Source organism: Podarcis cretensis, assembly GCF_951804945.1.
Source record: "Podarcis cretensis genome assembly, chromosome: 13".
NCBI classification, from domain to species: Eukaryota; Metazoa; Chordata; class Lepidosauria; order Squamata; family Lacertidae; genus Podarcis; species Podarcis cretensis.
The window spans coordinates 13,258,324-13,278,824 of record NC_137182.1 but is presented as its reverse complement, the minus strand read 5'-3'; the positions used below and the strand labels follow the sequence as shown (position 1 = coordinate 13,278,824).

Genomic DNA, 20,501 nt, shown 5'->3' with positions numbered 1-20,501 from the left:
GGGGTTGCGGCGCTCATCTCGCTTTACTGGCCGAGGGAGCCGGCGTACAGCTTCCGGGTCATGTGGCCAGCATGACTAACCCCTTTTGGCGAACCAGAGCAGCGCACGGAAACGCTGTTTACCTTCCCGCTGGGATACCTATTTATCTACTTGCACTTTGATGTGCTTTCGAACTGCTAGGTTGGCAGGAGCAGGGACCGAGCAACGGGAGCTCACCCCGTGGCGGGGATTCAAACCGCTGACCATCTGATTGGCAAGTCCTAGGCTCTGTGGTTTAACCCACAGTGCCACCCACGTCCTGTCACATATTATGCTTGGCAGCAATTTAGCCTTCATGCACTTAGGTTTTGCCTTGCTCTTTTAGCTCCAGTCTCTGCCTGCAAGCACAGTAATAATGACGTTGGGGTCACAGACATATAAATGGTTGAAATGTACAAGCACCTCTCTTTTTAAAAGTTCTATGTCTGACAAGCAACCTTTTTAAAAATACAGTGGTACCTTGGTTCTCGAATGGCTTAGTTGCCGAACAAATCGGCTCCCAAATGCCGCAAACCCGGAAGTAAGTGTTTGCGAAGGTTTTTTGGAAGCTGAAGGTCCGACGCAGCTTCCGCTTGAGTGCAAGAAGCTCCTGCAGCCAATCGGAAGGCGCGCCTTGGTTTTTGAACGGTTTTGGGAGTTGAACGGACTTCCAGAACGGATTAAGAACCAAGGTACCACGGTAGCAAGCTACAGCTGCTTCCAGGACAGGGCCTCTCATGAGGCAAAGTGAGGTGACCGCCTCAGGCCACGGGATCTAGAGGGGCAACATATCTGGCCTCCAAGGAACCCTCGCCCGCTGTAACATGCTTTCTGGAGGCCAGATCTGCCAACTTCTTGGCAGTCCCACCAGTGCCTCTTCCGCGATGGCTTCTTAGTGAATAGGAGGTACTGCTGGTGTTGCCCCACCTCAAGGGAGGAAATGGTGGTGCCCATTGGGGTCTCTTGGGTACCTCCCCCCACCCCCCAACAGCCATTTTCCCCCCACTTCAACTGTTGGGTAAGGTTGATTTGATTTTCCCCGCCTTGTTCCTGATGCATATCTTCATTCCCGCCTCCCCTGTCCCCAATTTATTTCTACATTCCCCCTTCCCTTCTTCCCTGTCACAGGAAGACAATTTTGTGGTTCGCCTCGGGTGCCTAATTGTCTTCAGTCGGCCCTGTCTGCTTCCTATGGAAATATATAGGGGAAGCATATGCAAAAGCCACCAAGATGTTAACAGTTCAGTTCTGTTCACTATTAGGCAGAAGTAAAAGTAGCATAGCTGCTGTTGAAGTATTATCAAGAGCAGCAAGCTTGTGGATTTGCTCTGTCCGTAGTCCTTTTTAAGTGCCAGCCAAAACTTTATAAAGATTATCTTAAGGTACACAGTTCAGTCCTATAGTAGTGTCATTGCTCAGTGCTTTATCTAGACTGCAGAGGCAGAGGACTGGGGCTGAAAGAACAAGGGGGGAAAGTATAGGTGCCTAGAGCCTCAAATGTAAATGAGCACAATAGTTGATCCTGTATAAGACCCTGATTGTACACATGTTTTATTATGCTATTATATTTGTTGGAAGCTGCCGAGAGTGGCTGGGGCAACCCTGTTAGATGGGCAGGGAATAATAATAATAATAATAATAATAATAATAATAATAATAATTGGGCAGCTTTCATGGTTGGGGTACATGGGTGAATATGCAGTAGCCTTTTCTTGTACATTGAAGGGTTTCTTAAAAACAGTTTAAAAAATCATGGAATTTCCTTCATTTTGAAAAGGGATTCCCTGCACTAAATGAGCATTTTCAGAGATTAGGAGAGGTAAAGGTAAAGGGACCCCTGACCATTAGGTCCAGTCGTGACTGACTCTGGGGTTGCGGCGCTCATCTCGCTTTATTGGCTGAGGGAGCCAGCGTACAGCTTCTGGGTCATGTGGCCAGCATAACTAAGCCTCTTCTGGCGAACCAGAGCAGCACACGGAATTGCCGTTTACCTTCCCGCTGGAGCAGTATCTATTTATCTACTTGCACTTTGACGTGCTTTCGAACTGCTAGGTTGGCAGGAGCTGGGACAGAGCAATGGGAGCTCACCCTGTCGCGGGGATTTGAACTGCCGACCTTCTGATCGGCAAGCCCTAGGCTCTGTGGTTTAACTCACAGCGCCACCTGCAGGAGAGGTAGGTGACAGCAAATGTGAACTTCACTCTGGCTTTGTAATTCTTCACATTTATCCTGAAGGTGTTAAAAGAAGTTCACATACATTATCACAATAAACATTCTATCAACCCTGTTGGTTAGGCTGTCTTCTTCTTCTTCTTCTTCTTCTTCTTCATCATCATCCATGTTTTTATTATTACATTAAGTTTGTCTAAAACGTTCAAGAGGTGTGCTGTGCATACAATGTAGACCACTGTTTTCCCCATAATACCCGTTCTTGTCTTGGTTTGCAGCCTATGATAACTTACTGATGGATCTCAGAACAGAATGTGTTCACCGCCCTTTGAGGAAATGAACCAAACTATGGACTGCCACTGAAGTCACATTATGGGTTATAAAAGTCAAATAACAACGCTGTAGGAAACATATAGGGACGCGGGTGATGCTGTGGGTTAAACCACAGAGTCTAGGGCTTGCCGATCAGAAGGTTGGCGGTTCGAATCCCTGTGACGGGGTGAGCTCCCGTTGCTCGGTCCCTGCTCCTGCCAACCTAGCAGTTCGAAAGCACATCAAAGTGCAAATAGATAAATGCAGCGGAAAGGTAAACAGCGTTTCCGTGCGCTGCTCTGGTTCGCCAGAAGCAGCTTAGTCATGCTGGCCACATGACCTGGAAGCTGTACGCTGTCTCCCTCGGCCAGTAAAGCGAGATGAGCGCCGCAACCCCAGAGTCGGCTACGACTGGACCTAATGGTCAGGGGTCCCTTTACCTTTACCTTTAGGAAACATATATACCAGGGGTCAGCAACCTTTTTCAGCCGTGGGCTGGTCCACCGTCCCTTAGACCATGTGGTGGGCCGGACTATATTTTGGAGAGAAAAAGATGAACGAATTCCTATGCCCCACAAATAACCCAGAGATGCATTTTAAATAAAAGCACACATTCTACTCGTGTAAAAACACGCTGATTCCCGGACTGTCTGCAGGCTGAATTGAGAAGGCGATTGGCCCCCGGGCCTTAGGTTGCCTACCCCTGATATATACATTTTAAAGGTGGGGAATAAACACAGAGAGATGAATTGATCAGTATGAATTCTCACAACTCCCCTTTATACCCAGCTCTATGTTTGTGGAAGGGGACGCAGGTGGCGCTGTGGGTTAAAGCCTCAGCGCCTAGGACTTGCCGATCGAAAGGTCGGCGGTTCGAATCCCTGCGGCGGGGTGCGCTCCCGCTGCTCGGTCCCAGCGCCTGCCAACCTAGCAGTTCGAAAGCACCTCCGGGTGCAAGTAGATAAATAGGGACCGCTTACCAGCGGGAAGGTAAACGGTGTTTCCGTGTGCGGCTCTGGCTTGCCAGAGCAGCGATGTCACGCTGGCCAAGTGACCCGGAAGTGTCTCCGGACAGCGCTGGCCCCTGGCCTCTTAAGTGAGATGGGCGCACAACCCCAGAGTCTGTCAAGACTGGCCCGTACGGGCAGGGGTACCTTTACCTTTACCTATGTTTGTGGAGGCAGTCAGCAAAGTGCTTAGCAGTCGTTCCTCCCTTCATGGGTGGGCTTACCTGGCAGCGAGGGTGAGAGCAGCAGGTAGCCATTGAGTTCCCTCAAATTCCTCTGGAGTGACACTATATATGCAGGGCATTGCAATAAATTAAAACGGTGACTCACAGACTCAGACATCAGGGCAAGTGTCAGGTGTTGGCGGGCCCTGCCTGAGAGCTTGTGGCCTTGGCAGCTGCCCAAGGGTGTCAGGAGCTGATGCCAAGCCTGGCTGCTACCCTCCTTCCCTTTGTTGAGCTGTAGCTCAAACGGGATGCTGCCGCCTTCCCCGCCTACTGGCTTCCGCTGCTGCAGTTTCTTCAGGACAAATAGTTTTATTTTAGGAAGCAGGCTCCACGCAGCTTCCGTTTGGCAATCACGCCTGCTGCATTACTTGCTCGTACAGCGGATCAGTTTGCAAATAATAATAATAATAATAATAATAATAATAATAATAATAATAGAAGAAGAAGAAGAAACCTCATACGCAAAGTACTCAGCCCAGACCAGCTTCATGCAGTCTCGCAGTTTAAGGGGAGTTAGAACAATAAAACAATAAATTAAAACAACAAAAAAGAGCACTGAAAGGAATTAAAAAGTAAAAAGGAAGAGGGAATAAAAACAGGTGCCAAGAATTGGTTATATAGCAGAGATTTGCCTTAGAGTTGACCTTAGAGCTCTAAACCCTGCTCCAAGCACTCGGCAGCCATCTTGGTCTCTGCTCCTCACATGTTTTTGTAATACAGTGGTACCTCGGGTTAAGTACTTAATTCGTTCCGGAGGTCTGTTCTGAAACTGTTCTTAATCTGAAGCACCACCTTAGCTAATGGGGCCTCCTGCTGCCGCTGCGCGATTTCTGTTCTCATCCTGAAGCAAAGTTCTTAACCTGAGGTACTATTTTTGGGTTAGCAGAGTTTGTAACCTGAAGCGTATGTAACCTGAAGCATATGTAACCCGAGGTACCACTGTACAGTAGACGCTTGGGTTGCGAATGTAATCCGTGCGGGAGGCAATTTCGCAGCCCAAAGCACCGCATCTGCACATGCGTGGGTCGCAATTCGGTGCTTCTGCACATGCGCAAAGTGCGATTTAGTGCATATGCGCAAGTGCCGAAACCTGGAAGTAACCCGTTCCGGTACTTCTGGGTTCGGCGCAGTGCGCAACCCGAAAACACACAACTTGAAGCGTCTGCAACCCAAGGTATGACTGTATATAAGATTTTCAGCAGACCATTGATAGGATGGCCTCTACAATTGTTGTGACATGGGGTTTGTGATTTCAGCTCTCTTGACATAATATGCTGGAGACAGTTCTCTAGTAACACTTCTTTATTAAAGCAACAAGACTGAGACCTGAGGAGGGGAGAGCTGCATTTATAGGGACAGGGAACTAGCTAGAAAGGATACATTTTGGAGGGAACAATATCAGGCAATCACAGTCCTGCCTTTTGGAGGAAACCAATACTCTGGGGTTGCGGCGCTCATCTTGCTTTACTGGCCGAGGGAGCTGGCATACAGCTTCCGGGTCATGTGGCCAGCATGACTAAGCCGCTTCTGGCAAACCAGAGCAGTGCACGGAAATGCCATTTACCTTCCCGCCAGAGCGGTACCTATTTATCTACTTGCACTTTTGACGTGCTTTCGAACTGCTAGGTTGGCAGGAGCAGGGACCGAGCAACGAAAGCTCACCCCGTTGCGGGGATTCAAACCACCGACCTTCTGATCGGCAAGCCCTAGGCTCTGTGGTTTAATCACAGCGCCACCCGAGTCCCTTTTACAGTGGTAAAGGTAAAGGTAAAGGTACCCCTGCCCGTACGGGCCAGTCTTGACAGACTCTGGGGTTGTGCGCCCATCTCACTTAAGAGGCCAGGGGCCAGCGCTGTCCGGAGACACTTCCGGGTCACGTGGCCAGCGTGACATCGCTGCTCTGGCGAGCCAGAGCCACACACGGAAACGCCGTTTACCTTCCCGCTGGTAAGCGGTCCCTATTTATCTACTTGCACCCGGAGGTGCTTTCGAACTGCTAGGTTGGCAGGCGCTGGGACCGAGCAGCGGGAGCGCACCCCGCCGCAGGGATTCGAACCGCCGACCTTTCGATCGGCAAGTCCTAGGCGCTGAGGCTTTAACCCACAGGGCCACCTGCGTCCCACTTTAAAAAATACATACTGCAGTTCTGGAAGGAAGCGAAAGCAGTCAATGGCAGGGAATTCATTTCTTTGGCCTGAGAAATCAATAACCCCAACTAGTTTATTATGGCTTTCACTCTTAAAAGCACCTGCTTATTTATCAAGTGCATGGAGATGTTCTGTATACATGGACTGAGGTACCGGGGAGAATAAAGCAAAATAGCAATAGGGGTAAAGTTCTGTGTTCCTTTCCATGTTATGCGATGATGCTGAGGCTCACTGTGTTGGATTCTCTGCCAATATGGTGCTCAAAGGAGCAAATTTGTTAGATAATCAACAAGCTGTTAAGTCCACTCTCATCCTTTCTTCCTTCTGCCACTGGGAGAGATCATTAGGGGGGTTGAAATGGGTGTTCATCAGTACGTGGATGATACCAAGCTCTACCTCTCTTTTAAATCAGAACTAGTGAAGGCGGTGAATGTTCTATGTGAGTGTCTGGAGGCAATTGGAGGATGGATGGTGGCTAACAGATTGAGGTTGAATGCTGACAAGACAGAAGTAGTGTTTGGGGGGGGGCAGGGGGTGGACAGGTGTGGGTGACTCTCTGGACCTGAATGGGGTAACTGTGCCCCTGAAAGACCAGGTGCGCAGCCTGGGAGTCATTCTGGACTCACAGCTGTCCATGGAGGCACAGGTCAATTCTGTGTCCAGGGCAGCTGTCTACCAGCTACATCTGGTACGTAGGCTGAGACCCTACCTGCCCACAGACTGTCTCGCCAAAGTGGTGCATGCTCTAGTTATCTCCTGCTTGGACTACTTCAATGTGCTCTACGTGGGCCTACCTTTGAAGGTGACCCGGAAACTACAATTAATCCAGAATGCGGCAGCCAGACTGGTGACTGGGAACGGCATATAACACCGGTCCTGAAAGATCTACATTGGCTCCCAGTATGTTTATGAGCACAATTCAAAGTGTTGGTGCTGACCTTTAAAGCTCTAAATGGCCTTGGCCCAGTATACCTGAAGGAGCATCTCCACTCCCATCGTTCAGCCCGGACACTGAGATCTAGCTCCAAGGGCCTTCTGGCAGTTCCCTCACTGCGAGAGGTGAGGTGACAGAGAACCCAGCAGAGGGCCTTCTTGGTAGTGGTGCCCTCCCATCAGATGTCAAGGAAATAAACAACTATCTGACTTTTAGAAGACATCTGAAGGCAACCTTGTATCGGGAAATTTTTAATGTCTAATGTTTTACCATTTTTAATGTGCTGTAAGCTGCCCAGAGTGGTTGGGGAAACCCAGCCAGATGGGCGGGGTATAAATAATAAAAATATTACTATTATTATTACAGTGGTACCTCGGGATGCGAACGGGATCCATTCCGGAGCCCCGTTTGCATCCTGAAGCAAACTCAACCCGTGTCCGGGCGTCACGGGTCGCGTTTTGCCGCTTCCGCGCATGCGCGTGACAAAACCATGGAGCGCAACCCGAAAATACTTAACTTGAAGCACATTTATCCCAAGGTATGACTGTATTATTATTATTATTATTATTATTATTATTATTATTATTCTGTAGCTCTATGTTTATCAGTCTGACAAGATCCAATAAAGTACTCCACCTCCATCTTTTGTGATGCCTTGGATTTATACCAGCGCAGAGGACATTATTTTGGTGCTAAACATTAGAATCGTAGAGCTGTAGAATTGGAAGGGACCACGACCGTTCTGGGAGGTGGAGGCAGCCTTGCCCCTATTCTGGAGCTGAAGATCTTCACTTGCTAAATTCCTGCACAAATTGACTTGCATCTCTGGTGGCTAAATGAATGGAAAGACTAACCAACGCTGCATTTTGTTTTCGACAGGCACCGCCTAGGAGCCTTAGACCTCGTTTCAGGAAAAAAAGTACCTCATCCTCGACCACTGAAACCATGTGATGAGCGTGATGAGCCATTAGCACCGAAATCCACGGAATGTCTCTCTTCTGCCTTAAAAGATCTACTCCGTTAATAATGTTGGGGGGAAAACAGTGGTGAGATGGATGTGCTTTTGATATTGCACGTTATAAACATGGCCTTTCTCGCTTCCCTTTCCATTTGCTGTGGGTTCCCTGACCGTTTCTGTGGCATCGCAAAAAGCCAGAAGGCAAAAACAACCCCCCTGGATTTCTTTGCAGAGTAGCAGTTCTTTCAGCTATGCTAGTGAGGCTGTACATTTTTAATTACTCCTTACATCAGCTTAGTTTTTAGCTCTGTGAGTGCAACCAGGAAAATAATTATTCACCTGTTCTAAATACTTGGATCCATCCTATTTATTTTGGGCTTCATAATGTATAGAGTGGCAGGGGCCACAGATTTTTCTACCCAATCGTTCTCCATCATATCTTTATTACAAGACTGTGAATGATCTGACAAATCATGAATTCTTTTCACTGTACAGGTGTTAGACATGAGCTTAATCGCCCTCCCCGCCCCCTGTAAATTTTATTTATTGTAACTCAGATACTGTGTGTACTCCTGAAAAAATAGAGCCAGAGGATTTTAGAGAAGGAGGAACTCACAGATGCGTGCGCACACATACACACATATACGTATTATCACAAGATATGGGAGCAGAGGCACTTTGGTTTTGACGACAGTGATTGGCTGAGGCTGACATCCTAAGCATATTTACCCGGATGAAAGTCATGCTGAAATCAGTCAGACTTTGTAAACAGAATTAGGATTGCATTGTTAAGTATATTATGCATAAAAGAAACTAACGTTGTAACTCTTGGCCAACTTAATGAACATGCCTGCAGCATGGAGTCATAATAAATGCTAGGAGGTAAATCAGAATCACATTAGCAAAGTGTGGGTTGGCCTATGTGAAAGTCAGCCATGTCTGCACATGGGATTTTAATCCTAACATTTCCCCACCAGGTATGTAGGCATTTCTTTCAGAGAAAGATAGTGGAAGACTGTAAGCAAACTCCCTCACGTAATGCAAAGATTTTGGCTGTAGTTAGCTTCTGGTAGAGTTCACAATAGTCTGTAGATCCCTCGGTGCGTTTGTAATTTTAGAGAGGTACAAAATGAGGAAACCGTACTAGGATTTGTGTATTCGTGCTTCAGATTGGTGTCTCTTGTAAGTGTTGAGCATGTAAAATCTAATTCTGTAGACAATTGTATGTGTTAATTAGAATATTTAATATTGTAGAATATAAAAGATCTTGCCACTGAGATCAGATGGGTAGATTGCAAATGATACTACTGACCTCCTAAATGTGTAGCAGGGATTTAGGTGGCTGTGTTTCAGGTTCCAAGATTAGCACTATGAAATGTCTGTTGAATATTTTTGTTTGGGGTTTAAGAATCCATATCCTAGCCTCCCTTCATGCTTCTTAAATGTTAATTTGGAACTTCTTAATTTTTTTGAAAAGCCTTAAAAAATCCAACCATTGCATAAGCATGTATCAGCATGGTTACTGCTGTGCAAGAAAACAAAAAACAGATGCCTCCAACAGTTACCATATTTGGATCCGTTGCCATTTCAGTCAACAAATGAATAATTTAGATGGCAGCTAGAAAATATTCAGCTGTAGCACAAAAGCTCAATTTTGGGGGAGTTCGGCTAGCATATTTGTTGAGCAGTTTTTTGAAGTCTGTATACATTCACGCACAGAATTCAAAGTTGTCTGCGACATCAGCAAAATGACATCATCTTACAAGCAGGTAACTTTTGCCAATATATACCGCTATGTGTGACAGAATAAAAGAGAAAGTGGCAATTTTGTATTTAATTATGCCAAAAAGACACATTTGTAAATTTCTCCTTGTATGCTCATTCTACCTAAAGCAAACCGATGTCTATCTGACCTGCTGTTTTACTGACAAGTATGACTGTTCTGGAGTTCCTGTTGTTTAGTGCTAAGGTGAAACTCTCTGAATTGCCTTATCTCTCAAATTAAATTCACTGTAAGAAAAATAATAATCACTGGTAGTTGTGCTAATCAATCAGTTGAACTGTGTTATCTGTATATAGATCAGTGAGAAACATGAATGGCTAAATAAGTGTAGCACTTACGTTCCATACATTTTTTAAATCTGCAATACAATGGAAGCAGGTTGTTCACAGCCTTGGCTGAGACATGTGCACCAAAACATATCAGCTTCTAGCATTTTGAACACTCAAGACTTGTACTCTCTACCAATTTACTAGGGCTATCCATTTTATTTTCAGTAGAAGGCAGCTCCTGTATAATTTAATTTCATGTACACATTGGGGATTAACACGCTCTACAGTCTTGCTCTGGTTCTCTAGTCTTACCTCCTCGGACCAATACTGGGGGTCAGCTTTGCATAGCCAACTTTAGCTTCCACAATGCTCTGTTTCTGTTTTTGCATTACAGATGTAAAACCATAGAACAGAGGCGGACTTTGGTACTCTTTGGTAACAGGGCGTCCTGCGAGAGCCCACAAATTTGGTGCCCCCAAGTGGTTCTTCTCAATTTCGTACCCACTCAGCTCATTGCCCTATGTTGGGGAACTGCCTGCATCACCCCAAATCCAGTGCTACATAGAATCATAAAGTTAGAAGGGACCCCAGGGAGAGAACAGTGAACCACACAAGGACTGTGGCTCTCCAGTACAGTACTGCTTCTGTTGCTACAATTCTAGTATTGTAAAACTATGGGGAGGGCTCCCAAACATGTAACTGTAAAATGTTCTTGATTGTAGGGAAAATAGCCAACTTCACAAGAGAACGGGCTATTATGGCTTAGTTGCGTATGCCCACGTATCAGTACTGATCTAATTACCAAAGTTTCTCACCCTTCACTATTCATGGGGATAGACCACAGCTCAATGGTTGAGCACATGCTTTGGTTCCACCTTCTACCTGCAGAAGGATCCCGTTCCAATTCCTGGCCCCTCCAGTTTATGTTCATGCGACATACCTCTGCCACAGACTCTGCCTGCCAGTGTAGACAGTACTGAGTCTACTCTAGTATGAGGTACAGGGTCCGACTAGATGACGCTCAGGGTCCCTTTCAACTCTACAATTTTGTGAAGTCAGACATTGGCCTATCTAGCCAATGGCTGGTGGCAGCAGGAAAAATATTTTATTTCAATGTAAATCAAAGAACTTCACCAGTCAGTTTTAAAACTACAACACTGGGGAGAAAATGCTGAACATAAAGTTGGGATGCTCTCTAGCCAGTTGTAAACAACCTGCTACCTTCAAGCTGTACTCTGCAAGCTAATTGTACTCTTTAAGTAGCTGATACATGTACTTGTGCCTAAATGCTTGTTAATTAGTCTCTTTTGCAGTTTGTGTTTTTTTTTGCGAGTACCTGCTTTGCACTTGGCACACTATTTGAAATTGTCAAGAGCATTGTATTTTAGAAAGTAACGCAAGTGGCCAATATCTGAGGCTGGTAACGGGGCACTTAATATTGTTTGTTTCCACTGATCCATAGCAAAGACATGCTAGGCTAGAACGTTGAAAAATGCATTGTAAGATCACATACTACAACAGTATTCCAAAGGTCAATGTTTTGTTATAATGCTTGATATACATCTTGAAAATAAAGTCTTAAATTTTTCTTTTAAAAAAAGGAATGGGTCTTCTGTTCAAAGGAGGCGAAACTGTTATAATCACACTTCTAATATTGTAGTATTATAATATTATTGTAGTGTTCTAATTTCTGTAATTGTTTATCTCCACTATATGCTATCGTTGTAATGCATGGGTAGGCAAACTAAGGCCCAGGGGCCAAGGCTGGCCCAAATGCCTTCTGAATCTGGCCTGTGGACGGTCTGGGAATCAGCGTGTTTTTACATGAGTAGAATGTGTCCTTTTATTTAAAATGCATCTCTGGGTTATTTGTGGGACATAGGAATTCATTCACCCTCCCCCCAAATATAGTCCGCTGCCCCCAAGATCTGAGGGACAGTGGAACGGCCCCCTGCCGAAAAAGTTTGCTGACCCCTGTTGTAAGGGGAATCTTAATAGATTAGCAAACTGATGGTCTACTACTGCGACAGTGTGAGATTTTGGTTCCCCACCTCAAGCCAACAAGGTTCACTGAGTGATTCTGCACCAGTCATTCTCTCTCAACCTAGCCTATTCCATTTGTTGTTGTGGGGAGAGGAAAATCATGTGTGTTAAATGTGCCTTGTGAATAATTGCAAGGAAACTTGAGGAAATGGCTGGGATTTGTTTGTCTTGATAGAAAGAAGGAAGACTTCATTAATCAGTAAGAGCCTCAAGTTGGTAAGATGACGGAAGATTTCTACTGTGGTAGATAAACCTAGTATCTTGAATGATTCTGATACATCATTTGAAACAGGTATCAAGTACATACATTCACACATTTTTATGTGTGTGTCTATTTGTGTTCTCACATATAAATAAATCAACAATTACAGTAAACAGAAAATTATAAAACGAGACAACCATCAGTAGTGGAAGTTTCATCATCATCATTTCCAAGACTGCCCAAGGACTTATAGCATCTCTCTTGTCATTTAAAAGTAGTAATTACTGCAAAGCTGAAATTTTTTATAAGCCAGCTATTAATTACTCATCAAAGATTTTGTCAGCTTGCTTTCTTTAAGACAATCCATGTGCTAAAATTCTGCACTTCTATTCAGCGGAAAGAATAAATGGACCATGGCTGAGCAAGACTAAATGCTTATTTTATACAGTCCCAAGATTTAAAACCGTAGCTATAACTATTTAAAACAGTTTTGAGGCATATAATTTATATTCCACAATCAAGGAAAGTATATTTATACATTCTGCAGCTATCACCCTTTGCTAATAAAACAAAAGAATTATACAATCAACCTTTAGAGTAATCAGATCAATGGTTTATTTTGCACCAGTAATTTAACATAAACTGTTCATTTGCTTGTTAGACAGGTGTATGGAAAAGCAATCAACTTGAACCATTAATATTTGGACTGGCATACAAAGATCTGCAGGTGTGCATTTGACAATTTATAACTTCAAGTTTGTACGATCATGGTATTTTTGGTAGGGGTCATCAATGTACCAGTTTCTTCTTTTCCAGAAGGAAGATGTCATTTTATCAAGGAGCTTAGACTGTGTTTTATTGCAGAACACATGTTCCCTCAAGCGCCTCCTCCGCCTATAATTTTTTTTCCACAGCCGTTTCTTGTAACCAGCCTGTCATCAAAGAGTAAAAGATTTAATTCTTCAAACGTATGAATGGCTATCCACAAAATAAATACATAATCATCACGCAAGTAGATTTTCATATAGCCTGTTTTGTCCTTCATTTTTTAATTCTTGCACATTTCCAAGCTACAATTAGAAAAGCAACATCTCTCCCACACACCGGCATATCATGCTGTCAAGACAATAGCATTCAATGAAGAAAATATTACCCTTCTCCTTAGCCAAAGGCCACAGTGCAATCTGAGAAATCTGTGAATCACAGGTTTTACAGTTTTCCTTTTTCCTTTTCGCCAGCCGAATTTGATGAGGGTCCTTACTTGCTGATGAAGGATACTTGGGAGCAGTGGTGTTACACTGAAATTTGTATGAAATCAAGAAAATAGAAAGTTAGATCTAATAGCTGTGACCTGTTTAATTTAGCATTTGACTAATCAGTGTCTCAATAGCACAGAAACATTATCCCAAAATCCTTGAAAGACAAAAACTAAACATCTCAGCAATGCTCCATGAATAGCAGAAGTCACAAAAATGTTCAAATACAGTGGTGCCCCGCAAGACGAATGCCTCGCAAGATGGAAAACCCGCTAGACGAAAGGGTTTTCCGTTTTGGAGGTGCTTCGCAAAACGAATTTCCTATGGGCTTGCTTCACAAGACGAAAATGTCTTGCGAGTTCCTGCGGGGTTTTTCTCCTCCCCCCCCCCTTTTTCTAAGCCGCTTATCCGTTAAGCCGTTAAGCTGCTAATAGCGCTAATCCGCTAAGCCGTCAATGGGCTTGCTTCGCAAGACGAAAAAAACCGCTAGACGAAGAGAATCGCGGAACGGATTCTTTTCGTCTTGCGAGGCACCACTGTATCTCCTTAAAATTATTTCTGTTATACAAGAATTCAAACTAGTGCACCGTGGATGAAGAGGATCTAATACACGCTCACCTCCGAAGTCTGTTTGTATGATCACACCACAATATTGTTGTTGCTCCCATTAATTCCCACCCTGACCTTACCAAAGTGGCAGACTTTGGTACCCTGTGCAAAGCCAAAATTTGCCCACTTCTCTGTGATCAAACCCAATTCTATCCCATGTTCCTTGAACAGTAGAAATGGGGGAAACTGCATTATATATGGGAGGTGGGAGCATGCATCCCCATAACGGCTCTATTATGCACATAGGGGAGAAGGAACTGGGATCTTACTTTGTTAATACTCACACTAAGCCTCATCAATACCTGCTTCAGAATGCAAATTTGGTGCACTAATACATGCCTACCAACGGGCCAGTGCTACCCCCATAATTGGCTTCTGGCACAAATAACAATCCAATGAGCAAATAGGAGGGAAAAGAAGAAAGAAAATGGCCTAATGCGTCCTTCCTTGTTTATGTGGCTTTGGCAGCTGCAGTATAAACAATATTGGAAAATGTACTTTTCCCAAGCTCCAGAAAGCAGAGATGAAGGTGGGGGGGGGGGGAGAGAGAGGCATCCTGGGGAAACAGCATTAGCCCTACCCCCAAACGACTGAGGAACTGCAGTCACAAGCTTAGCAACCACCAGGGCCTCTTAGGCAGGAGGTTTGAAGACTTGCAAGTACACTTAGAACTCGTAAGAGGAAAATATTTTTTCTTCAGTGTGTTGTAGTTTCATGCAAATTACTAGTCCCAAACTGAATCAAGCTCAGAGGAATCACCTCTAACTACTGTTGATATTTTGACATCTTAGCCAAAGTACGCGTATAACCTAATACATTGTTAAACACACCAGCAATACACTAGGAATCCTCTTACTACTACAGTGGTACCTCTGGTTACATACTTAATTCGTTCCGGAGGTCCGTTCTTAACCTGAGGTACCACTTTAGCTAATGGGGCCTCCCGCTGCTGCTGCTGCGCTGCTGCCGCGCGATTTCTGTTCTCATCCTGAAGCAAAGTTCTTAACCCGAGGTACTTTTTCTGGGTTAATGGAGTCTGTAACCTGAAGTGTATGTAACCCGAGGTACCATTGTATTAGTAAGGAAACTGGGGCAATAGGGACCTTTCCCAACATTTTACACTATTATCATGCCTATATAATGGAACACATGGTGCTTTTATGAACAATCAAGCAAATATTAGCTCCAGCTCAAAATCTGTAAAAATCTAAATTTCAACAGTGAAGAGGGGAGAACATGCAGGATACAGTTACACATACTTTGACTTTTTATGGTTAGGGACCAGGTAGAATAATAGTAATAATAATAATAAATAAATTTTATTTATATCCCGCCCTCCCCAGCCGAAGCCGGGCTCAGGGCGGCTAACAACAATAAAACAGTACAAATGTACAGCACAAACAACACTCTAAAATCATTCATTATAAAATTAATTAAATTCAAGCCACTGGCCACCATTGGGCCAGAGCTCCGCGAAGATTGCCAAGGGAGGGAGTCAGGCTGTGCCCTGGCCAAAGGCCTGGCGGAACAGCTCTGTCTTGCAGGCCCTGCGGAAAGATGTCAAGTCCCGCAGGGCCCTAGTCTCTTGTGACAGAGTGTTCCACCAGGTCGGAGCCACAGCCGAAAAAGCCCTGGCTCTAGTTGAGGCCAGCCTAACATCTCTGTGGCCTGGGACCTTCAAGATGTTTTTATTTGAAGACCGTAAGTTTCTCTGTGGGACATACCAGGAGAGGCGGTCCCGTAGGTACGAGGGTCCTAGGCTGTATAGGGCTTCAAAGGTTAAAACCAGCACCTTTAAAACAAAATCTTTATGGAGGATAATTTTGTTAAATTGTGTCTACCTGTTCAATATTGAGACTGAATGCCCATAAGACCCACTTCCAATGGAGAGAAGAGGTTTTCTGGTGGAGATTGTTGATATCTTCCTGTGGCTGATGTGAAGTGAAGACAACCAAGAAATTGGGCGGATGCTGTAAGAACTATTACTGGCCAAAGGGACCAAAGGGCAGAACGATCTTAAAACCCCTAGAGAAATAAGAGAAAACATTATGAAAAGCAAGAAGACCATGTATCAAGAAATGGAACCAGGAACTGCCTTCATCTGGCTTCGCCCTGTTCTGGACTTCTCACAGTGAGTGTTGACTATTATGAGACTGATGGAGCCAGGTGAAGACCCATTTCAGATCTCACCAGCTTAATTTTCCTCTCACCAAGAGAGAGCAGGAGACAGGCAAAGATTACCTCAGAAGTCAGACCTCATAACCTGCTTCTCCTACCCTGCCACCCTAGAAGATTGTCTAGGGCAATCTTGGGTCCCCAGATGTTGGGCTACAACTCCCATCATTCCTAGACAGCATGGTCGGGGATGATGGAAGTGGCAGTTCAATAACATCTGGGGAGTTCAATAACACCTGGGGACCCAAGATGGAGAAAGGATGGTCTGGGGCTGTCAACTGTCCTGTGGAAAGGATCCCAATGGCTTTTAATTGCTCATTGTGGGGTTTTTCTTTAATGTAGTTTAATGTTTCTTATAAATTGCCTTGGAAGGATTAGAATCATGGAAGGCAGACTATAAATAAATTGATCAAAATAATAATAATAAATATACCGGTATATTGGGGGTGAAGAGTTAATGTGGAAGGGCAATCAACCAAATGAGTGTGTGCTAATAGGACTTTATTATTTAAATAATAATAAACCCACTATAAGACTTTATCAGATCAATGCCCGTTTTCTTTTGTAATCGTTAATAACATGACTTAAAGTTGGTGAGATTTCTTGCTTATAGCATTTCACATTAAGTGAACTGCTATGATTAGTCAAAGGACTATCACTCAGACACAAGGAAAGTGATGGTCAATTTCCAAAAGCAGCATTGTATCGCAATTATCCTGCAAGATTTCATCACAACCCCCATTCCTGCTTGAAACAGCAGCAACCTTAAGATGAAAGTCTTCAGGTCCTACTTTTATTCCTGCTCATCATTTTAACCTACTTCAGCCTCTACTGGGAGCCAATGCTATTATACCTATGGCCCCCATTTCTTGTTATTTCTTTCTTTTTGCAATAGCTAGTTTAGGGTGATCTAGTGACAGCCAGCCTTTCTTCCAAATTTGGACCCGTGGAGGTAGCTCCAAAATCGGTTGGCAACTGTGTGGTCCGAGCAAGGTCAAACCAGCAAGTCCCCCATACCACCCTTTAAAGCCCTAAATGGCCTCGGTCCAGTATACCTGAAGGAGCATCTCCACTCCCATCGTTCTGCCCAGACACTGAGGTCCAACACCGAGGGCCTTCTGGTTGTGAGAAGCCAAGTTACAGGGGACCATGCAGAGGGCCTTCTCGGGGGTGGCACCCGCCCTGTGGAATGCCCTCCCACCAGATGTCAAAGAGAAAAACAACTACAGTGGTACCTTGGGTTAAGTACTTAATTCATTCTGGAGGTCCGTTCTTAACCTGAAACTGTTCTTAACCTGAAGCACCACTTTAGCTAATGGGTACTCCTGCTGCTGCCGCACCGCCGGAGTACGATTTCTGTTCTCATCCTGAAGCAAAGTACTTAACCTGAGGTACTATTTCTGGGTTAGCGGAGTCTGTAACCTGAAGCGTATGTAACCCGAGGTACCACTGTACCAGACTTTTTAGAAGACATCTGAAGGCAGCCCTGTTTAGGGAAGCTCTTAATGTTTAATAGGTTATTGTACTTTAATATTCTGTTGGAAGCCGCTCAGAGTGGCTGGGGAAACCCAGCCAGATGGGCGGGGTATATATATATATATATATATATATATATATATATAAATAAATTTATTATTATTATTATTATTATTATTATTATTATTTATACCCCGCCCATCTGGCTGGGCCTCCCCAGCCACTCTGGGCGGCTTCCATAGAAACCAAAAATATAGTAAAATATCACACGTTAAAAACTTCCCTGAACAGGGCTGCCTTAAGATGTCTTCTGAATGTCAGGTAGTTGTTTATTATAATAATAATAATAATAATAATAATAATAATAATAATAATAATTTCCTAACCAGGAGCTCCAAGTCCCACTGCCAAGCATCACCTGCAACAAAATAAATAATCCGAATAATCAAATAGGGCCAACGATTTATTATAGGCTCGCTCTCTCTCTTCCTGCGTGTTCCTCGCTCGGTGCTAAAGCGAGGCAACCGTTAAACGACGCCCCCCCCCCTCGTGCGACCCTCAGTCAACGTTGCTTCCCCCGCCCTCCATCACCGACCTGGGAGCCTCCGCGCCGCAGCAGCGAGCGCCGCCATGTCGTCTCCTCAGCCCGCTACGGCATCCACGGAGGGTCAATGCGAAGCGGAAAGCAAAGGCGCGCGCGGAGCGCCCCGCCCCTGGCCCCGCCCCCTTGGCTGCCTTATGAAGGGAGGATCGGCCGGATCTGCAGCTACGCCTCTTCGCAAGCGCGCAGCTGTCGCCCGCTGAAGGGAAGCGTTCCCGGCTCAGTTCAGAAATGCTGGTTTTTTTGCGGTTTTAGTTTGGGAAACGATAGACCCCGAAATCGATTTTTGCGCGTGGCAAATTTGCTGCTTCTTCTTTTTTTTCCTTCATTTTTTTTTATTGGTTTTCACAACATTATAAACAAAAACACAAAAAAGGCAAACAAACATAAATCATAGCCTTATTGAAAATTACACTTATTAACATTGTTAGGTGACTTCCTCGCGTCCCCTTGGTTGAATTTCATTGCATATCCTTTTAACGGTTTTCCAAATCACAGTTTTTATAAAATTTAACTTAAACATTAACATCCTTAGATCTTCACATTATGAAATTAAACATATTAATGCACCCCTTAACATAAATAAAATCCTAAACCAATTAAGTATCTGCGAGCTGTTGTCAATTAATTTAACTTAACATGGCAAATTTGCTTCAGTTCGGAGCTATTTTTCGTTAAGAATTAGGAAATTATTCAACCACCCCCCTTCCCTAAATATGCTCTGTTACTGTTTTTGAAAATGCAATAATAATTTTTTAAAAATAGGCCATTCTCACGGCATCTTCCCCTCATGAATCTGGCACGCTTAACTAAATCTGTACTGATGTTTCAGCACTGCGTTCTTCCCACATTCATCATTGCGTTTATGGGCGAGGACCTCATCCTTTTATAGCATGTCACATGAACAGTTTTCCTGGCCTTATTTATCTTCTTTATCTCCCGCTTGTAATACAGTTTTGCTGAATTTTTATTCTGGAATATGCAAAGTGTGTGGATTGCTAACAAAAAAAAATAAAAAAAAAATTGGGGGGCAGGGGTCGGGGTGGTGGTGATAAATAGTTATTTGCTCTATTGTTACATGATGTGTTGTTTCCATCAATATTTCCAATAACTGCTACTGACGCAAAAGCGACAAATATCTGTACTGCTGAAGGTTGGCATCTGTCTTGGGAGTCAAGGAAGAGTGCACCTGGCGGGGGCGGGGGCGGGAATCAATCAGTTGGAGAATTACAGTGCCTGCTGTGGCTGTAGCAGCCGATAAAAGGTAAAGGGACCCCTGACCATTAGGTCCAGTCGTGGCCGACGCTGGGGTTTCAGCGCTCATCTCGCTTTACTGGCCGAGGGAGCCGGCGTACAGCTTCCGGGTCATGTGGCCAGCATGACTAAGCCGCTTCTGGCGAACCAGAGCAGCACACAGAAATGCCGTTTACCTTCCCGCCGGAGTGGTACCTATTTATCTACTTGCGCTTTGACGTGCTTTCGAACTGCTAGGTGGGCAGGAACAGGGACCGAGCAACGGGAGCTCACCCTCTCGCGGGGATTCGAACCGCCAACCTTCTGATTGGCAAGTCCTAGGCTCTGTGGTTTAACCCACAGCACAACCTGTGTTCGTAGCAGCCGATAGGGGAGATATATATTTTCTTGCAGAGACGTGGGTGGCGCCGTGGTCTAAACCACAGAGCCTAGGGGTTGCCGATCGGAAGGTCTGTGGTTCGAATCCCTGCAACGGGGTGAGCTCCCATTATTTGGTCCCTGCTCCTGCCCACCTAGCATTTCAAAAGCATGTCAAGTGCAAGTAGATAAATAGGTAGCGCTCCGGCAGGAAGGTAAACGGCGTTTCCGGGCGCTGCTCTGGTTCGCCAGAAGCGGCTTAGTCATGCTGGCCACATGACCCGGAAGCTGTATGCCGGCTCCCTCGGCCAATAAAGTGAGATGAGCGCCGCAACCCGAGAGTCCGCCACGACTGGACCTAATGGTCCCTTTACCTTTACCTTTATACATTTTATGAAATACAAGAAATACAAATTTGTTGTGAGATGGGGCAACTTTTCCCCACACTGTGTCTGGGCTGGCGATTTGATGTTTATGTATTTATGTATTTGATGTTTATGTATTTAGGTATTTGATGTTATACCGCTCGATTGCAGAAAAATACACATCCTCAAAGGGCACTTCACTAGTTGCAAAGTTGGAAAAAGACCACAAGGGACATGTATAGCCCAAACCCTGCAATGCAGCATCGAACCCACGACCCTGATATTAAGATTCCCATGCTCTACCGACTGAGCTATCAAGCGTCTTTCTTAAAATACTGC

General features: G+C 44.7%; 2 protein-coding genes across 4 annotated transcripts in view; one reads left to right on the top strand and one right to left on the bottom strand.

The window, feature by feature from the left end:
* REEP1 (receptor accessory protein 1) overlaps positions 1 to 11,083 on the top strand; it is a 69,136-nt gene extending 58,053 nt beyond the window's left edge. For all 3 annotated transcript variants that reach the window (XM_079949969.1, XM_079949968.1, XM_079949970.1), the window contains one exon: positions 7,694 to 11,083. In XM_079949969.1, coding sequence (XP_079806095.1) covers positions 7,694 to 7,765 — 72 coding nt within the window. In that variant the 3' untranslated portion in view covers positions 7,766 to 11,083. The remainder of the gene's footprint in view (positions 1 to 7,693) is intronic.
* Positions 11,084 to 12,660: 1,577 nt separating this feature from the next.
* MRPL35 (mitochondrial ribosomal protein L35) lies at positions 12,661 to 18,308 on the bottom strand. Its single transcript, XM_079950151.1, has 4 exons — positions 18,181 to 18,308; positions 15,776 to 15,959; positions 13,223 to 13,367; positions 12,661 to 13,001 (listed from the first exon to the last, which is right to left on the bottom strand). The coding sequence occupies exons 1-4, from the start codon at positions 18,215 to 18,217 to the stop codon at positions 12,813 to 12,815; spliced, it is 555 nt and encodes a 184-aa protein (XP_079806277.1). The 5' UTR covers positions 18,218 to 18,308; the 3' UTR covers positions 12,661 to 12,812.
* Positions 18,309 to 20,501: the final 2,193 nt, after the last annotated feature.

What these genes read in the sequence shown, in the direction of transcription:
- MRPL35 (XM_079950151.1), bottom strand. Translation starts at nt 18,217, where the DNA reads ATGGCGGCGCTCGCTGCTGCGGCGCGGAGGCTCCCAG. An exon ending in TCAGTCTCAATATTGAACAG is followed by an intron (nt 13,368 to 15,775) that starts GTAGACACAATT and finishes TACAAATTTCAG; the next exon opens with TGTAACACCACTGCTCCCAA. An exon ending in GCCTTTGGCTAAGGAGAAGG is followed by an intron (nt 13,002 to 13,222) that starts GTAATATTTTCT and finishes CTTTGATGACAG; the next exon opens with GCTGGTTACAAGAAACGGCT.